General features: G+C 29.8%; 1 protein-coding gene across 1 annotated transcript; it reads right to left on the bottom strand.

The window, feature by feature from the left end:
- Window positions 1-3,979: 3,979 nt before the first annotated feature.
- Window positions 3,980-11,435, bottom strand: LOC129962236 (uncharacterized). Its single transcript, XM_056075977.1, has 3 exons — window positions 10,802-11,435; window positions 9,457-10,689; window positions 3,980-3,996 (listed from the first exon to the last, which is right to left on the bottom strand). The coding sequence occupies exons 1-3, from the start codon at window positions 11,433-11,435 to the stop codon at window positions 3,980-3,982; spliced, it is 1,884 nt and encodes a 627-aa protein (XP_055931952.1).
- Window positions 11,436-16,065: the final 4,630 nt, after the last annotated feature.

Raw genomic sequence — 16,065 nt, 5'->3', positions numbered from 1 at the left:
TACCTGGTATAATAGTGTAGTGCAATAAAAGTTATGCACTAATTCTGAACGAATTTTCTGTGGGTGGATTAATGTGAAAATTCCATTTGAATGCAGTCTACACCCTTATAACTATGCTTTTTACACCTTCTATCCAGCAGCAGATTTTTTTTCCACTCTATTTTCGATTTCACTATCTCTTATTTCTTGAAGACTTAAATAATTATCCTGAAAATAGAAGCATGGAAATATTTTGAATTAACTGAGCTTTGGATAAAAATGAAACAAAATATTCAAGTAAATGTTAATTTTATGATATTTTGAAAAGAGTAACTGTGTCGATATTCATCATATATGTGATTAGTTTTGGCAGAAGACTGTTGCTGTCGTTTAAAGGTGCACCAAATTTTAACATTTATCCTTCTATCACAGTCTGAAATGGACATTGTCGATAGCTATTAGGGGCAACGTTTCATATTAGTCATATCCTGAAAACCAGTTAAACAAAATGTTTACTATTTATAATATGTATTGACAATTATTTGTTTCCTAAAAGAATAATCAAAAAACATTTATTCGTGAGCTTTGAAAACAGTATTTTGTATTTCATGTAACTCGAGCAGCACAAAAATATTGCACAACTTTTTTTTACAATATTGCACTATATATTAAAGGAATGTCATGCAATGCTTCGGTCATGCAAGAGCAATGAAATAAATATACATACTATGAATTTTGCACAAGAACATTCTTTTATATACTAGTTTATTCCATTTTTTACCAAGTTTTATAAATGGGAGAAAAATGTGGTGTATTTTTTCTTTTTTATTCACTTTTTAACTGATTTCTCATATATCAAATTAGCACCATATTATTAAATTCTAAATTAAAATTAATTCATTAATGAACGTTGTAACTGACTGCATAAATTACATGTAATATGTAAATTGTTATTTTATTAATTTAATTTTTAGTTATATCAATATGATAACACATCTTAAAAACAGATAATGCTGTTAAATTAAATAGTAGAGTTAGTGAAAGAGTCAAATAATTGAATAGAATAAAGAATTTTGGATTATAGCACAAAGACTCGATAACTTCAAATATATCTGAAAAGCTAGATTACGGACGATGGAATAGAGATCTGATGATAAAGAATGTAAAATGATTCATGGATTCTGTTAGCTAAAGGTTGAATTCTAGTCTCAACGTAAACATTTAACATCTCAATTAACACTTTTCTTCAAATAACGAATTGAGCAACGGCGAATTTGAAAAAAAAAAAAAAATTAAGCTTAGAAAATAGATATTTTTTTTTTAATTGTGTATCATCAAATACCACATTTCCTAATTGGAAATCAAAAATTAAGTGGCCATACACGATTTCGTTTTCTTGTTTTTTGAAAAAGTTTATTGACAGGTATGAAAGTTTGATAATTACTTGTCAATCAGAGAAAATTGTAAGGAAAAGAAAACGATGAAAAAATCCTTACCAGTTTCCATATATGGTAAAAGACAGAGAAAAGAGTTTCATTCAAAATTTTGAATTAGTATTTAGTATCATGAAGTATCCCCATATTTTATTATTAGATTTAATATGCAATAAAAATTCAATATCAAAACTTTTATGTTTTCACACGTTTCAAAATAAATAAATTATTTTTTCCTTGACTTTTTAGAAATTCAATTTTTTTTTATTTAGACCAGAGAAAACGACAAATAATGTTTCTAATTTAAGGGAATAGAAAACAACAACTTGGAATCCTAATTAGAATATGAGAATATGGCTAATCTGACAGCAAAAATTGAAAGGCAGTCGCTCTAATTCTCATTCATTTTCAAAAGATAATAATTACAAAAATTCAAGAAAATAGGATAATTATTGCTGTTAAGGATTTAAAAATAAGAAAGAAAATAGAATTTAGAAATGTTCAGTTCACTGAATAGAAAAATAGCGAAAAATGGTGACAGAACATAAATATAAAGATGCCATTAACTTTTTACAATATGGCGCTTAAACATAAGTTAAAGACAATTTTCTGAATAAGTTAAAAAGTTATGGCAAAATAGGTCTTTGAAACATTCTACATATTCAACAGTAATGTTTGAAGAAAAAATTGACAACAAAACAATTGGTTAAGAAACTGTTTAATATGAAATATGTGTGATGGCTCACGCGCACTTTCATTGGAGAGCAGAGACATTTTATATGTTTGCTTAATTGTTTGAGTAATTCAAAGATAAAAGAAAATGAAACACGGCAAATTATAAAGGTAAAAGTTAATTTAAAATAGCTACTTACTGGAAGAAAATCTCTAATAATTTAGACAAATTTTTTGTTTCTAAATGGAAAATAGAATTCCGAATTAAGAAACTTAGTTTTCTTTGCTAAATCGACTTATTAAAAAAGTATTAATATAATAAAAAATTCAATTTTATGCTTTTTGTATTTTGTTGGGCTCTAGCAGATCTAAAAAAATGAAGAAGAAAGTTTTTTTTAAATAAAATTCTTTAAAAAAAAACACTTCCAACTATCAAGATCTGATAACGTATCTTCAAATCATTCAAAAGAAAGTAAAAAAGTGCAGTATTCTTCAGTTCGGCATTTAAAAAAAAATATTTAGAAGAAAAAGAGCAAATTAATACATACAAGATGTGATTTTGAAATAATTTATAGTACTTGGGTACCAGTTTCCGAATGTAATATTCTTATTTTTCTGTAGATTATTAATCATTTCAGTGCTTTAAAAACGAGTTCTCTGCATGCTTGAACCCATATTTTTTTTTCTCCAACCAACACAAAAATTGTATGTACTTTCAAACGGAAATAGATAATAATAAAAATACGTGGTAGGTAGTACAATACTTAAACTTGATGTCCTTAATATTTTTGATACGAAACTTAAACTTGATGTCCTTAATATTTTTGATGCGAAACTTAAACTTGATGTCCTTAATATTTTTGATACGAAACATTAAAAAAATTCCGTTACGAATGATTTGATCAAGAATATTTTTGATGTGAGAATGCTAAATATTATTTACTATAAAGCATTTTATTTTATTGAGTAATACTGCAGCTATATTTTTAAAATTACATAAATAAATTTATACTTTAAAACAAAAAGTGTATTCGTCGCATGATTCGTTTCTTAAAATTTGCGAGTTCACCCCCCCCCAACAAAGAAATGTGAAACATTTGTGTAAAACAATTCACAGATTAAAAACAAAATTTATATCATACGAATGGTTTTTAAAAGGCAAATAGATCACCAAAAGCTGCATAAAATTCCGTATTTTATGCAGCTTTTAAAATTTTATTCGCCGTTGAAAGCTAAGGAATAAAAATGTTGTTTATTTTATTTATTTATTTATTTTTTTTATTCTTTGAGAATGTCGTTATGAATTTTTGCTACCTTATTTCACTTTCCAAATTTTTCATGATATCAATGAGCAAATGTGTTTAAGATATCAAGTTATATATCGTATGCGATGAAATATTATATGGTCATTCTTTATTTTTCTAAATAACGTGTTTCTTATCATCTGACATGATGCTGGGAATACTCATTCAATACAAATAACATGCATCATGTAATTATAATACAGGAATTAAAGGAGAAATAAGAAAATAAAGCGATAAAATTAAATAAGAAGTTCAGATGATACACATACTACAAACTACACTACAGTAGTCTGTAGTAGTAGTCAGTAGTTTGTAATAAATTCATATGATACTCATACGATAGATACATTTTATACATACGGTATACACTACGGTAGATACATTTTTCATGTGACTGTAATGTCATGAGATATGACTCCATTAAAGAATTTCTGGGATGCTATAAACAGAGCAGACGTAAAACTATTAAAATAAAACAATTTACGTATCTATCGCAATTTGATGCTAAAAAATATTTTGTTCATAGAACAATGACAATCAAGTAGTGCATAGGATTTAATTAAAATTAAGACCGAAAATATCATGAGCCAATTAGTTGTCAAATAAGGCTATAATAATATAATATAATATAATATAATACAATATAATATAATATAATATAATATAATATAATATAATATAATATAATATAATATAATATAATATAATATAATATAATATAATATAATATTTTGTTTCTTAATTTACCTAGTTGCTCAAAATCGTATTGCTTCTGAATTGTTATTGTATTTAAACAACAGATAGCGCCACAGTCTTCATTCAGATTGTTCCGAATTATAATTTCGTTCAATGCTCTTACATAAGTGGGTGCGGGAATCGGAAAGTAATGCTTTCCTTGTGTCTAAGTTTGAATGAATCCGTTGTGCTACATATTTTTCCTTATTTCTTACTTTACTTCACAGATACACTTTTATTTTGCTGTTACTAAACACAAAATTCGAATAAAAGCCGATCAAAATAAAACTTGAAAGGTTTTGTGATCTAAGCGGTGAACTCAAATTGCATATATTAACGCATATTTTGTTTCCTAAAAGCGTTTTTATAATATTATAGTGTAACAATAAAATAAAACACAGAAAAGGAAGGAAAAAGTGAAAAAAAAAAAAGGTTAGAAACAATAAAAAAATATACATTGAAAATATTTTTTTTTATCCAAGAGAAAGCAATTCTTTATTTAATATATTTAGATCAGAAGAATTAAGATATTTAAATCAGGACTTATTAAATTAAATATTGAGAGTCGCGACGAAGTTGTAAATAAATCAATGTTCGAATCTGCAATTGAGTCAAAAGCAAATTTAAATTTAAATATTTCAAAAAATGTTCATTATTTTTTCCTTGCTTTCGTTTCTTTTTCTTTTTAATTTTATTGAAATCTGTAAGGGTAGATAATTAAGAAAAATTTGATGATTTGAAGTGATTCATACGAAATAGGTTTTTTTTTATTATTTGAAATAAAATCTTTTTGTTTTACTATCACTAATTTATTCATTATTTTCTCATTCATTTTTCTATATGCATTCAATTCTAGAGTAGTCAAAAAAAATTTTTTTTTTTCCAAATGGAAACAATTTAAGCATTTATAATGCAGAAAACACTTTTAAATATAAGCGAAACATTTTTCATTCTTTATAAAAAGAGTTACACGAGGAAAATTTTTTTAAAAAAATACTTTATAGTCTTTTTACATAATTTATCTCATTTTAAACAAAAAAGATATCTTTGGACAATAAAATTGTTAAAAGAAACTTATTTTCTCCTTTGCTATAAATTTTTATTTTTATTTGAGTTCAATAGATGGCAGCACAACATCTGCAGTATTCGAGGATTCCAGCTATAACCGTTCAAAGCCGTTTTAAAGATTAACACGACACAGACGCTGAATACAAAAACGTATGTAGGCTATTTGGGGGAAAAAAAAAAATCTAAACTGACATCTGTTAATAACAGTTTCTTTTTAAATTCACTTTGCAATTTCTTAAATCTCTGAAAGCATTTCAAATGAATTTTTTATGTTATATAAATTTTATTATATTGAGAATCGGTATTTCATCATTGCTTCTAGTATTAATGACATACTTAAGGATCCTAAATTTAATAATGGAATGCCAGAAAATTGTAATTGGTGCTAGATTTCAGAATAGTTTGATTTTGAACTATGGCTATTCTCTGACTTTAAGCAAATTATATTAGTATGTGAGTAGTCTGAAACATTTTTAGCTACATACTAAGTCAGAAACTTTATGTCTAAATCGTTTCCAAATAAATATTTTGCTTTGATATTAAATATAAGTCAGCAAAAAGATAACAAAACATACATATGCAAAATGAATTATCCATAAAAAAGAAATATGAACATCAAGAAAAAAAAATTTTTTTTTTTTCTTCTTCTAATTCTAATCAATTAAAAAATTATTTTGAAATTTAAATATTTAGGAATCGATAAATAAATTTATGTTCTTCAGTATGTTATATTCAATGAATCCTGTATTGGTAATTATTTTCATAGCAAATAATCCGATCTATGACAGATTTTATAGAGCGTGACTTTTTCATATCTTTACTTATAATAAAGATGAATATATGTGTGTATGTTCTAGTTCATTAAACTAGAAAGTTTGAGATACAGCTTCTAAACTTGGTACATATAGATTTTAGAAGGTGAAAAATGTTCATTTGAGTGGGAATTTGTAGAAATTTTAATTAGATGTTAAAAAAAAAAAAACTCAAGCTAAAGGACCAGCTCTTACTGCAAATTAAACCTAGAAAAGTGTAATTTTAAGCATGTGTTTCCAAGAAATGAAATAAACATGAAACATAATATTTTCTAGAAAGTTAAGTGCAAGGAAAAGGTTTCTGTGAACATTTAAAAATAGTTAGTAGTATATATATATATATATATATATATATATATATAATAGAAAAAATTGTTTAAATGAAGTAAAGAATCTATTTTATGCAGTTTGAGTCAATAAATATTCTGATGAATTATGATCCTCTGCACTATCAGTCGTATTTAATACAATATTTTAAGATATTAATATTTTAATTAAAAAGAAAGATCCATTCTCTTGAGATAAAAACTGAGTATTACTATCTAATGTAAAAGCGCTATTTAAAACCAATCCAATGACCGTCTCAAAGATGATACGCGAATCGGTGCCTGGAGTTTCCACAAGGCTAATTAGTCTAAAATTATAAAATTGTTGATTGCCCTAAAATTGTCCCAATATTCAAAACTTTATAACCTAGTCAAATTTAGTCACTAAGATTGAAACATTCTTTGATTGAAAAATTAGAGTGCCAAGCATATTTTAATGAATATACTTCCTTCAGATCATTGAACTGTATAAAATTTAGAAATAATTTTTAGAACTGCTTTTATTGTCTGAAACAAAATATTATTACCAATGTCATTAAAATCCTTTTGAAAGTTAATTTAAAATCAGAATTTTATGACGAACAAGATAATTTTTTACTAATTAATCTTTTGACATATTGCATAAATTATTAAAATAGAATATTCTTTGGCACACATAAGATTTCAATTCTGATCAATTTTGTCTTTACTCATATTTAAAAAATGCTTGGTTTCAACTCAAAAACTTTGTATTAATTGTAGTTTACAGGAGCTTCAAATTAAAGTTAAAACTTTAGAGAATATGACAGAAAATAAAACAAATACATAATAAAATGAATAGAATGTCGTAATGCTTCCAAAATAATGATTTATATATCTATAAAAATTTAAAGAAAGAATAAAGAAGAAAAACAATGATTAAACTAAAAGAAGGAATCATTTAGATCAAGTTATATAAAATATTTAACCGAAAAATTTGGCGACATTAACCCTTGGGAACCAGTTGGTTACTCAAGGCGGCTAGTAAATGTATAGAGAAGATGCTGAATTTTTTTGATTGAAGATTTCTGTATTTTTGAGTGTATGTAATGTGTAATTCAAAAATGCAATATTTAAAAAAAAATTTAATGTCATCTTTGCATTATAATTGAAGATCTGCATGGAATGTCGGATAAAATCGACTGAAAGGGAGAGATACTGTTACAAAATGCCTATTCTCTTAACTGTACTAAGCAATTAAACAAAGTGCGCGAAGCTGCGGTCTATTTGCTTTATGTTTTTTTTTCTTTTAGTATAGCATATTACATGAATTAAAGAACATATATGTTAAAGCTGCCTAAGAAAAACACCGTTTTCTTTCGCTTTTTATATTAAAATAGAAAAACGATATCCCATCGGTAAAAAATTCAAATTTTGTTTATTCCATCTTGGGATTAATCTACAAGTTGCCATCTACAAAATGAGACAGCAAAAAATATTTCTTAAATAACGTTGCCATTCTAAAATAAACAAATAAATAAAATAAAATATTAATACATTTTCAACATCCTCCCACCTTTTAATTATAAATAATAATCAAAATATAATACTATTAGTTAAACACAGTTAAGAGATTCAATTAATGGCAACGTTTTACAAATTTTCAATTAATATTTAAATATAAAAATGAAAATTAATGTGAAAATGTCCAATCAAAACAAAATAAATTACAAGTTCAGTCTCTCTGGCAATTTAATTCTTCTTCCGGCTCTACTAAATTTCATCTCGTTGCCAGAAGTACTGTCAGAAGTTTTGGTGATGTCATTTGACTTATTCAAATCATCTTGTGTCATCGAAGTGGAGAAGTCATCAGAGGATGTTAACTCTAATGGATATATTCTTTGAATTGGTCGCAGGAAATTCTGCTGTGAAGTTTGCACTCGAACAAGTCGTACATGTCCATCTTTACCTGGTATGATTTCTGTGATACGACCTAAAGGCCAGACAAGTCTCTTTTTATTATCTGCTCCCACCATAACAATGTCACCAACAGTAACTGTACATTTTCTTGATTTTTTTATTTCTCCGCTGTATGAGAGCACCCAAATACTCAGATCTGAAACGATTTCTTAAGTCTTTAAGCACTGCTTGTCTGTATTTGAATCTATTGCTCACAGAATTTTGCTCTACACCATCTATATCAGGAAGATTGCATTCATGCACATCTTGTATGAACATCGATGGAGAAATTGGTTTTATAGCTTCCTCTTCGCAAATGTAAGTTAGAGGTCTTGAGTTGATTACACGCTCGCAGTCTGCCAAAACCGTTATCATCTCCTCATAATTGAGACGCGCCTGTCCTAACACTTTCTTCAAAAGATCTTTTAAAATTCTAATTAATCTCTCCCACCATCCGCCCCACCAGGCAGCAGTTGGAGGATTAAACTTCCAGTCAATAGAGTTTATTGCTCCATATTTTTGGATACGGTTCCAATCCAGTTGTTTTAAATAGTTGGCTGCTCCAACAAAATTGGAGCCATTATCGCAGTATATTGTTGTGCATCTTCCTCTGCGAGAAACAAATTTCCTAAAGGCCATTAAAAAAACATCAGTCGATGCAGCAGTAACAAGCTCGAAATGAACTGCTCTGTACACTGCACAAGTAAAAATTAGAACCCAGCTCTTCTTGTCTTTAAGGAATAAAGGTCCAGCCATATCAACGCCAGTTATCTGAAACACCGCAGCATCCTTTACTCTATTTTCTGGAAGGGGGGGGGACTTATAACTTCTATGTTCTTTGAGCTATATCTTTTACACGTAATGCAATTGGCCACCACATGTTTCACCGCTTTTCTTCCATTTAGGATCCAGTACTTTTCTCTAAGTGCATTCAATAGTATCTGGACTCCAGCATGACAGTTCTTAACGTGAGCATTATAGATTAACCGCTTTACCACTTCATGCTTCAGAGGAAGAACAATAGGTTTAAGAAAATCTTCACTGTCCTTGCGATAAATAATTTTAGTTTTCAAACGGATGATGCCAAGATCGTCTTTAAATACTTGTAGGGTTTTTAATCTCTTTTCTTCTTCTGGGAGAAAAGACTCATTCTGTATCATAAATAAAACCTTCATTTCTGCTTCCTGAAATTCTGTAGCGGTTAATTCACCATGCTTCTTCTCAGTTATATTTTTGCAATTGTTCTTGAAGCGGAGGATCCATGCAACAAGACGAACTATTCTATCATAGTTCGGAAAATATCTGTAGTACCAGTTTGAAACACCACAGGCTTCATTATTTGATAATATATAAGTCGTCTTAGACATTTCCTTTCTAATCTCTTCTTCATTCCAATCATGGTTGGAGGAACCCATAATGTTTTGAAATTCAAAAGCATTTTTTATCCATTGTGGACCCTCCCACCATCTTAGGGATACTAGATGTTTTGCCTTGCAGCCTCTGGAAGGTAAATCTGCCGGATTCTTATCACCAGGTATGTGTCTCCATGATGTAGGATTACTCAACTTCCTTATCTCTTGGACTCTGTTCCTAACGAAGACAGACCAATTTTCTTCTCGTAATATCCATGCAAGCACTGTTGTAGAATCACTCCAGTAATATATCGTAACATTTTTCCAACCAAGAGCTTCAACAACTGAATTCGCTAGCCTCGCTCCAATCACCGCCGCAAGAAGTTCCATTCTTGGGATAGTTGTGCCTCTTAAAGGAGCCACTCGAGATTTCGCTGCAAGTAGAAATAGCTCGATTCGACCATTATTTTCTATTCTAAGGAATGTAATAGCAGCATATGCATCTTTGCTTCCATCAACAAACGTATGAATAGTGCAGTTACTTATATCTTTTGAAGATGCTTGAACACACCTAGGAATCTGTATGTCAGACAAATGTTTAAGTTCTTGAAACCACTGTAGAAATTCTTTACGAAGCTCACCAGTTATTTCTTCATCCCAAGTTGTACCTAATTTCCATGCCTTTTGTAGCATTATTTTTGGACAAAGCATCACTGGTACAGTGAATCCAAAAGGATCAAATACTTTATGTACTGTAGATAACATACTCCTTTTAGTTACTTTTTCCACATTAATGTCATCCAACCATTTCATGTTAATTTTCAAAGTGTCTAATTTCTTATTCCAAATAAGACCTAATACCTGAGTTTCTTCCTTTGAATTAGTTTCACAGTCGCCAGACCAGTCCCATTCTCTAAGATCAAAACCACCTTTTGCCATCAAGGTTTTAGAATTGTCGATGAATCGATCTAATTGGTCTTTACTGTCGACACTAGTAACGACATTATCAATGTAGAAACTCTCCAAAAGTCTTTTCTTCAAAGATTTTTCAAATACTTCACATTTTTGAATATGGTACTCAATTACTGAAGCTAAAAGAAAAGGGCTACATTTTACCCAAAAAACAACTCTTGTGTGACGAAAAACTCTCAATTTCTTTATTTTCCCACCACAAAAACCGAAGGAAGTCTCTATCCTCTTTACGAACACTAATTTGCAGAAAAGCTTTCCTGATGTCAGCTATAACGCCAAGCTGTCCCTCTCTGAATCGAAGAAGAATATTTGGAATAAGCTCAATGAGATTAGGACCACATTCCAAGCACTGATTCAAAGATGGATAATTTACTAATCTCGCTGAAGCGTCAAATACCGGACGAATTGGAGTAGTGCTGCTGCTTAGTTTTATCACTGCACGGTGAGGTAAATAATTACCATAAGAGTTCATTTCGTTGGTAGGAACTTCCTCTATTATGTCTTCATCTAACCAATTTAGAAGAATATTTTCATATTTCTCATACATATTCATAGCTATAAGTTTTGAGATAGTGTAGTCGAGCCTTTTCCACGCCAAATCCAAGTTGTCGGGCAAAGGTGACTTATCATCAGACCATGGTAAACAAACCTCATATCGACCATCTTTATTAATTATTACCGTTTCTAGAAAATGCTCCTTGGTCCGTAGATCAATCTCGTTCTTAGATTTTTTCTCAACAGGATCATTGATTCCGATTGAATCTAATTTCCATAAATTTGTGATTTCAGCTTCATTTACAAATAAGGACAGCACTGTTATCGCCAGGTTTTCTTCCGAAGATTTTTCCTGTGGTACCTTACCCATTAAGGTCCATCCTAAGAAAGTTTCTACAGCGACAAGACCTGAAGATAAGACTTTTCTTTTGCCAGTTAACATTTTCCCCATAACGTCAGCTCCAATTAGAATATCAATGCCTTCACAAGTATCGCTAATATCCGTTAGATTAATCTGATTTTCCTCTAATTCTTTTATCCAGGGACCTTTAAAAACCGGTCTAATATTGTTACAAATGATGAACTGATCCAGAACTTCAAAATTACAGCCGAAATTTCCAATCAAATTTCTCAATTTTACTTTATAACAATTATGTTTAAATTCGTTAGTGATAACGCCACCAAAAAGAGAATGTACCAATTTTTCACATCGAACGGGTGTATAATTCATTTCTTTAGCTACACTTTTCAAAATGTAAGATTTATGTGATGCAGAATCAAAAAGTAACCTCAAAATTTTCTGTTTACTATCCGATACCAGTTTAGCTTTGAGAGTTTGAAGAAATATCTTAGGGCCGTGTTTATTAAAATTAGCCATATTAACATCTAGTGTGGGTTTATCTTCTTTTCCCTCTACAGACATCTTTTGCGAATCAAGCAAATCACACATTATAGGAAAATGTTTTTTAGAACCTATCAGGCATTTTAAAACTGCTCGGCATCTTTTAACTGCGTGAAATGGCGATAAACATGCAAAGCAGCATCGTTTTTCCTTGACTATTTTTTGTCTTTCCGATAGAGTCATTTTTTGAGCCGTAAAGCAATCTGAACTTGAATGTTTACCACAGCAAAAAACGCAAGATTTCTTTACATCTTTATTTGCAGCAGTCGTTAACAAACCTATAGCTGTAGGTACTTTATTTCTCAAATTTTCCGAGCTATATTGTTTCTTTTTCAAAGGTTTATATTCTTGGCCCTTTCCTAAACCGAAACCGACTACAGCCAAACATATTCTTTCTTCTCCTTCAACTTCCGTTTTCAAAAATTGCATCAAATTATCCAATCTTCCTTTCGCGTCAGAGTTAATACTGGAAATATTACTACGATTCCAAGCCTTTAAAAAATCAGCTGGGAAACAAGATTCAACCATAGGATACAAAATGGATGCACATTTATCTGTGGTTACACCTAATGTTTCTAATGCTCTTAAATATGATTCAAGCTTATCATACAAAGAAGTTAATGAAAATGTTTCTTTTGTTTGCACAGAAATAATTAATTTTAATAATTCTCTCACATATACTTCCTTTAAAATATCTTCTCTACCAAAACGCGATTTTAAACCATCAATAGCCTTTTGATAGTTGGCGCCAGTTGGCGGAAAACTTTCAACAACCTCTCTAGCACGAGAACCAGAAATTGTTGCTTGAACTAGGTACTGAAATTTGTCTTCTGGTGCGATATCCTCATCTTTATGTATTTGCTCAAATTGACTCCAAAATGGGAGCCAATCTTTATTATTGTCGCCAAATTGTCTAAATTCTAATCTAGGCAGTGTAAACTTTCTCTTAGAATTATTTAAATCAGCAGTAGAATTAGCAGAAAATGACTGACCTCTATTTTGAGATTGTATTCTTGTCAATTCTATTTCTTTTTCAGCTTCAAGCTGCAATCTTCTATCTTCCTTTTCGGTTTCTTCTTTTAATTTCTTTTCCGAAATAACATTCCTTAAAAGTTCTTGGACGAATTCTGGATCATTCTTGTATTCACAACTATTTAAAATAAGATCTTTTAATCCAACTATCGTAATATTTTCTGATACGTCTTCTCCAATTTCAGACGCAACATATTTCAGATCTTCTTTTTTAAAACCTTTTATCGCTTGAAACATCTTGATTTATTTTGTTTCGAGAAAGTCCTGTCGCGAACGCCAAAAGATGTTAAAGCTGACTAAGAAAAACACCGTTTTCTTTCGCTTTTTATATTAAAATAGAAAAACGATATCCCATCAGTAAAAAATTCAAACTTTGTTTATTCCATCTTGGGATTAATCTACAAGTTGCTATCTACAAAATGAGACAGCAAAAAATATTTCTTAAATAACGTTGCCATTCTAAAATAAACAAATAAATAAAATAAAATATTAATACATTTTCAACAATATACAAATTATTTTATGAGCTGGAAATTGCCAAAAACGTCTCTTCGAAAAAAAAAAACTAATATGAAACTTGAAACTTTAATAGATGTTATAGTCTAGACGACTAGACAAAATTTATTCAATCCAGAATCATTATATGGAGATTACATCCAAGGGGGGTATGTTCGAGTAACTGTTTTCAGATTGGTCCAAATGATGAAAACGAACATGGATGTCTGAAAATCGCAGCTGAAGAATAAGATTCGTGTTTAGAAGATTAGAGCGTGTCAAAGCAACGTAACCAGCCAATGAACGATTGCATTAACTGTAATAAATAAGCCTTCAAAAAACCCGAACATATTTTGGTTTAAATTAAATAGTCTTGATGTGTAACTTCAAAATAAAATCTGTGGATTAAATACGAAAAATAATACTGCAAATTATTTACAGAAATTTTAGACAAAGTATGAAAAACATGAAACAGAAGTAAAGATTTTTTTTAACTTACAAAATAGAGTAAGCTGTATTTGGATCTCAATCACTACCAGATAAGGAATAGAAACCCCTTTTCGGATTAAAAAAGAAAAATATTAATACTCGATAATAAATACATATAATGCAGTTTTTTGGATCCGTGCAGAAACTGAGTATTATTTTTCTGCTATTCAAGACATAATGAGTTTTTTTTGTATGTGAGGAACTGGTATGTCACTTCATATTCAATCAGAGAGCAAATTAATTCCTTGAAATTAGATACAATGCCGTTATAGCAGAAATCCTCTTTCCAATAAGATACATTCCTATACAAGAATATTATTAAATAAATGCAAATTTTTTACAAGCAAGAAGTTCCTTTCATGTAGTAGTTTTAACTAAAATACTTCAGAACTTTTCTTGTATAATAAATATTGAAGAATATTTGTATAATATACAATATTATACAAATATTATTGTATAATAAATATTGAAAAGGCTCCAACTTTTTGACTTGGTTAATTCAAAAATCATGTCTAAATTTAAACATTTGTGTAGTGGGTGCAGCTATTCAAAACAAACTCAGTTAATATCCTGTTTGATCTCAAAATCTGAACACTTTGAATAGTCAAAAGCTCAATACGATATTTTTCGTTTTCAGAAACTGAGCATAAATGGTTCTAAAAATCATCCAAACACAGAATTAGTATCTTTAGTTTTAAATTTGAAGTAAATAAGTTCTATAATATAAATAAAAAAAAAATTCTCTCAGAATCCCATTTACATTTTTTTGATAAACGCCTAAATTTCACTAAAAAAATGATAAATTACAAAGATAAAAATAATTGTCGACAAAATACTGTCACAAATATTCTAATTTAAACTAGCGGCAAGTGCCTCCCCAAAGTTTTATCTCGTCATCTCTAATAAGGATGCCCCAGCATAAACTTGTGGACTTTGCATTAAACCGCGAATATTTTGCTTAGCATTGACGAACTATAGTTGCGAAATATTGATCTTTGACATGAATCTGGAATTTTCACTGAATCCTTCATGTGATCCCTAAAAATTATTTCGCCTTTAATCTGGCATGGATTAATAGTACCTGAAAATTAAATCGAATTTATATTTTAGACGCATTTTTTTAAGCGATCGAAAATAAAGTTTGACACGGAATTACAATAGTAGTCAAAAAATTATTAAGGGGACATAAATGTAATGCCCTTTTCTACATTAAATTCAAACGATAAATTTTTCCCCAAGTGTGCACATTTTCAATGCCGGATCAATAAAAATCAATTGGTTATTGAGAAAAATATCTGTAGATGGCATTTTGGACATAATCCGTATTTTCAAATTTTTTTTCCTACTTAGAAAATGTTGTAGAGATAGGAAAAAATGGAAATCCGATGGTTCAATATCGGGCGAGTATGGTGAATGAGGTAATACCTCTCATCCCAATGCATTAAGTTTTCGTAGGTTTCGTCTTGTAATGCAGTCTTGCATTATCCTGTTGCAGAATAACACCTTTTCTGATGACAATTGTTGAGCATTTTTCTATTAAAGTTCATTCGATCCAGTTGTTCACAGTAAAGGTCTGCATTCACATTTTGTCCAGGTTTCAGGACTTCAAAATGAACGTGTATTTTTGGGAGAGAGCTACTTTTGGATTATCATAGAGGACCTACCTTTCATTTCCAGTGATCGAAAAACGCTTCTGTATTATGTCGCTAAAGCAATAAGATGCATATAGTAGATCGATTAACTTTGCTTTTTTCGGACAGATTATGCGGGACCCAAAAACCTACTGTGCTTACTTTACCAATCTGCTGCAATGTTGTTGTTGTTGTTGGGTTTAATGGCGCAAAAGCCAATTTTGGCCATACTGCGCCAAGCATATGGTTCAACCAATCTGCTGCAAATGTTCTTGGATGGTCGACCAAGGATGGTTAAGAGTGTTTGACAGTTCTTCGATTGTCTGACAAGGATTTGCTTCAGCTTTCGAGTTAACATGTCATTGTCTAAAGTTGTTGGTTTTTCTGATCGGTTCAAGTCAGAACGATCGAAATTACCAGATTTGAACTTAGAAAACCACCTCTGGCATTTA

The sequence above is a fragment of the Argiope bruennichi genome, chromosome 2 (assembly GCF_947563725.1).
Source record: "Argiope bruennichi chromosome 2, qqArgBrue1.1, whole genome shotgun sequence".
Lineage (NCBI taxonomy): Eukaryota > Metazoa > Arthropoda > Arachnida > Araneae > Araneidae > Argiope > Argiope bruennichi.
The sequence above is the reverse complement of the archived record's forward strand: the minus strand, read 5'-3'. Positions and strand labels throughout refer to the sequence as shown.

Coding starts and splice junctions, on each gene's coding strand:
- LOC129962236 (XM_056075977.1), bottom strand. CDS start 11,435: ATGGGTAAGGTACCACAGGAAAAATCTTCGGAAGAAAACCTGGCGATA. Junction 10,690..10,801: donor TTTTCTGCAAATTAGTGTTC/GTAAAGAGGATA, acceptor CTTTTCTTTTAG/CTTCAGTAATTGAGTACCAT.